This window comes from Thecamonas trahens (assembly GCF_000142905.1).
Source record: "Thecamonas trahens ATCC 50062 unplaced genomic scaffold supercont1.20, whole genome shotgun sequence".
NCBI classification, from domain to species: Eukaryota; order Apusomonadida; family Apusomonadidae; genus Thecamonas; species Thecamonas trahens.
Window position 1 is genome coordinate 133,597 of NW_013657660.1, and position 4,101 is coordinate 137,697.

The 4,101-nt window shown below is 65.2% G+C and overlaps 2 protein-coding genes across 2 annotated transcripts; both read left to right on the forward strand.

Annotated features, from left to right (window-relative positions):
- The first annotated feature begins 370 nt into the window (after positions 1 to 370).
- AMSG_04613 (50S ribosomal protein L27) lies at positions 371 to 1,471 on the forward strand. The gene is made up of 3 exons (XM_013902834.1): positions 371 to 435; positions 720 to 823; positions 1,193 to 1,471. Exons 1-3 carry the CDS (start codon positions 387 to 389, stop codon positions 1,454 to 1,456), a joined length of 417 nt encoding a protein of 138 aa, XP_013758288.1. The 5' UTR covers positions 371 to 386; the 3' UTR covers positions 1,457 to 1,471.
- A 205-nt stretch (positions 1,472 to 1,676) lies between these two features.
- AMSG_04614 (vesicle-fusing ATPase) lies at positions 1,677 to 3,962 on the forward strand (the record flags this gene model as incomplete). Its single annotated transcript, XM_013902835.1, has 1 exon — positions 1,677 to 3,962. One exon carries the CDS (start codon positions 1,677 to 1,679, stop codon positions 3,942 to 3,944), a length of 2,268 nt encoding a protein of 755 aa, XP_013758289.1. The 3' UTR covers positions 3,945 to 3,962.
- Positions 3,963 to 4,101: the final 139 nt, after the last annotated feature.

Here is a 4,101-nt window from a genome sequence, read left to right on the forward strand (position 1 = left end):
CCGGCGCGGCGGGTATGATGACCGGCGTGGCGGCGGATACGACGATCGGCGCGGCGGCGGATACGACGATCGGCGCGGCGGCGGGTACGACGACCGGCGCAGCGGGCGCGAGACATACGAGCCGCGTATTCGGCGCGGGCCCAACTCGGGCTCTGCTGACCGGCGCCAGCACCGTCCGTACTGATCGGTCACCCACGCCCTCGTCCTCCCTGACCGACCGAGCGACGAGGCAGTATCCTGCTTACGACCCTTAAACATGTCCTCATCCCATGCCCTCGATGCCGCCGGGCGACCGCGACCACCGCGACCATCGTCACCTTTGTCACCACCGCCATCAGCCACACGAGCCTCGCCGCCCACCACGACTCTCCCCCCCTCACATCACCATGCTGCGTATGGCGGTGACACGGGCAGCAGCCCTGGCTAGCACACCAAGTACGCCCCCGTCCCCCCGTCCCCTTTCTCCCGTCCTCCTCCCCCCCCCTCCCCCCCCCTCCCCTACCCCCACCTCCCTCCACTGTGTCGGGTACATGGGAGTGTGTGTGGGGGAGGGAGTGGGTGGCCGTGGGGAGGAGGCGGGATGTCCCCCTTCCCCTCCTTCCCCTCGCCCTCTCCCATACCCCGACCAAGGGGAACAGAGACAGTAACAGTCTCAGGCAGTGCAGGGGGGGTATGTGTGGTGGGTGGGTGGGGCACTCACATGGGTCGTGGGTGTGTAGGTGCAATGGTGGGTGCAGGTTGGGTCCGTATGGCCTCCAAGAAGGCCGGTGGTACCACCAAGAACAACAGAGACTCGCCTGGTCAGCGACTTGGCGTGAAGAAGGTACGATGGTTGACTGTGGCTGGATGCGCATGTGTGTATGGGTGGGTGGGGGGGGTGGATGTGGGTGCTTGTGTGTGAGGCTGTACTCATGATGCTGATGATGGTGCTGATGATGATGCTGATGATGATGATCATGGCGGACTGATGTGGTGATGGCCATGGTGGGATGTCGACTATACTCTGGTGGCCGACTATACTCGGGGGGCCGACCATGCTCTGGTGGCCGACCATGCTCTGTTGGCCGACCATGCTCTGGTGGCCGACCATGCTCTGTGGCCGACTATGATCTGGTGGCCGACTATGATCTGGTGGTCGACGATGATGTGGTGGCCGGGGCCGACAATGCAACGGCGTGACGGCGCGAGACAGTTTGGCAACGAGAAGGTCGTGCCGGGCAACATCATCGTGCGCCAGCGCGGTACCAAGTTCCATCCAGGCGTCAATGTCGGCATGGGCAAGGACCACACGCTCTTTGCCCTCGTCGACGGCTACGTCCGCTTCTCGCACAACAAGGTCACCGATCGCAAGTACGTCTCCATCGTGGACAAGCCGCGCTGGATCAAGACCAAGCGCGAGTTCAAGGGCAACACTCCGCAGCCGACCTCCTCAACGTCCACCCAGCCATCCGCATAAATCCCCGTCCCTCCCTCCCTCCCTCCCTCCTGCCATCTGTGGATCCCTCCCTCCAAAATGCCACCAATAGACGCCACCTTCGGAAAACCGGTCGCTCGCCACAAAACCACGGACCGCCACGTCCCTCCCCTCCCTCCCCCACAGCACCCGCACCGGCACCTCACTCCGCCCCCCCCCCTCCCGTCTCACCCCACCCCCCCACCCCTCATCTACAACCACCATGTCCGCCTCTGCCCCCCTGCTCTCGCTCTCGGTGGCCAAGTGCCCCTCGTCCGACGCCGCCCTCACCAACATGGTGTACCTGTCCCCGGCTGACGCTGCTGTCGTTGACGCGGCGGCGGGCAAGTCGCATCTTGCTGGAGCACCGTCGCGGAACATCCGCCTCATCTCGCAGCATGCTGGTCGCGGACCGTTTGTCTTTGTCTACGCCGCCGACCCTAAGATTGCTGACGGAACCGTCGGCCTCTCGGGCATGCAGCGGAAGACGGCGCAAGTCTCCATGCGCGAGCTCCTGGCCGTCGAGGTCTACGCGCCCAAAGTGGCCGGCTCGGTCACGCTGGGCATGATCGAGCTCGAGGTCTCGTTCCGCAAGAAGACCGACGCCACCGACGAGGAGCTCAACACCGACGTCATGTCCGCCGGCTTCCTCCGCGACTTTGTGGGTCAGGTCTTCACCGTCGGCCAGGACGTGCTCCTCGACTACCGCGGCATCATGCTCGTCCTGCGAGTGGCCGACCTCCGCCGCGACGGCGCGGCCGACGCTGCCGGTCGCCCGCCGCGTGACGGCCTGGTGGTCGACGCGACTCAGATCGTGTTTACCTCGTCGAACGACTCTGCGGCCCGGGTCAAGCTCTCCGGCGACGCCGCCGCCGGGCCGTCGCTCTTCAAGTCGGACTGGAACTTTGAGGATCTTGGCATCGGCGGGCTCGACGATGAGTTTTCGTCCATCTTCCGCCGTGCCTTCTCCTCGCGCACCTTTTCGCCGTCGCTCATCAAGAAGCTCAACATCCGCCACGTCAAGGGCGTCCTCCTCTACGGGCCGCCCGGCACCGGCAAGACGCTCATGGCGCGGCAGATCGGCAAGATGCTTAACGCGGTCGAGCCCAAGATCGTCAACGGGCCCGAGATCTTCTCCAAGTACGTTGGCGACTCGGAGAGGAACATCCGCGAGCTGTTTGCGGACGCCGAGGCCGACCAGGCCCAGTACGGTGACTCCTCGCCGCTGCACATCATCATTTTCGACGAGATGGACGCCGTTGTCCGGCAGCGCGGCTCGCGGTCGGGCGACACAGGCGCCGGCGACCAGGTCGTCAACCAGCTCCTCTCCAAGATTGACGGTGTCGACGAGCTCGACAACGTCCTCATCATCGGCATGACTAACCGCAAGGACATGCTCGACGAGGCCATCCTCCGTCCGGGCCGCCTCGAGGTCCACATCGAGGTCTCGCTCGCCGACTACGAGGGCCGCATCCAGATCTTCAACATCCACACCAAGTCGATGCGTGAGAATGGCCTCCTCGGGACCGACGTCTCCATCGAGGAGCTCGCGGCGGCGACCAAAAACTACACCGGTGCCGAGATTGCCGGCGTCGTCAAGTCGGCGTCTTCATTTGCCCTCTCGCGCCACGTTGACGTGGCAGGCATGGGCGCCGGCGCCGCCGCCGGAGGCGACCCGGCCGACACCCTCCGTGTCACCCGCGACGACTTTCTGCGCGCCCTCGAAGAGGTCCGCCCCGCCCTCGGCTCCTCCGACGAGGACTACAATCTCATTATGCGCGCCGGCATGATCGAGTACGGCCCGGCGTTCGCCGGCCTCATGGACGCCGCCTCGCTCCTTGTCCAGCAGATCAAGCGCTCGGCGCGGACCTCGCTCGTCACCGCGGTCATCGCCGGTGCGCCCGGCTGCGGCAAGTCGTCGATCGCCGTCAAGCTCGCCGCAGACTCGGACATTCCCTTTGTCCGCGTCATCTCGGCTGACAAGTTTGTCTCGCTCTCGGAGCTCTCCAAGTGCGACCGCATTGTCCAGACCTTCCTCGACGCCTACAAGTCGCCGGTCTCGGTCCTCATCATCGATGACATCGAGCGCATTCTCGGCTACTCGGCGCTCGGCGCCCGCTACTCCAACCCGGTCCTGCAGACCCTCATGGCGTACCTCAACAAGCCGCCGCCCGAGGGCCACTCGCTCATTGTCTTTGCCACCTCGTCCTCGCTGCAGGCCCTCGAGGCGCTTGGCCTGCTTAGCATCTTTGATGGTGTTCTCTCCGTCCCCTCGCTCACCACTGGCGCCGAGGTCACCGCCGTCCTCGACGGCCTCGACGCCTTTGAGCCTGCTGCCCGCGCCCGCGTCGCCGCAAACTTCTCCGGCTCGGTCCCTATCAAGAAGCTCATCATGATGGTCGAGATGGCGCGCGAGGCCGTCAACCCGGCTGACAAGTTTGAGGAGCTCCTCCTCTCCAACCAGCTCGACGGCATGGTCAAGCTCAACTAACACACACACGCACGGCCCGCAGTTCTGCCCTTAACCCCCCCCCCCCCTCATCGTGAGCCCAATGAGTGTATCAGCCCCGCGGCGGCTTCCGCGGCTCGCTGCTGTGCTGCGATGTGCGCGAGAGATGGTGCCGACGCCGCGTCCCGCTTGGCGTCCT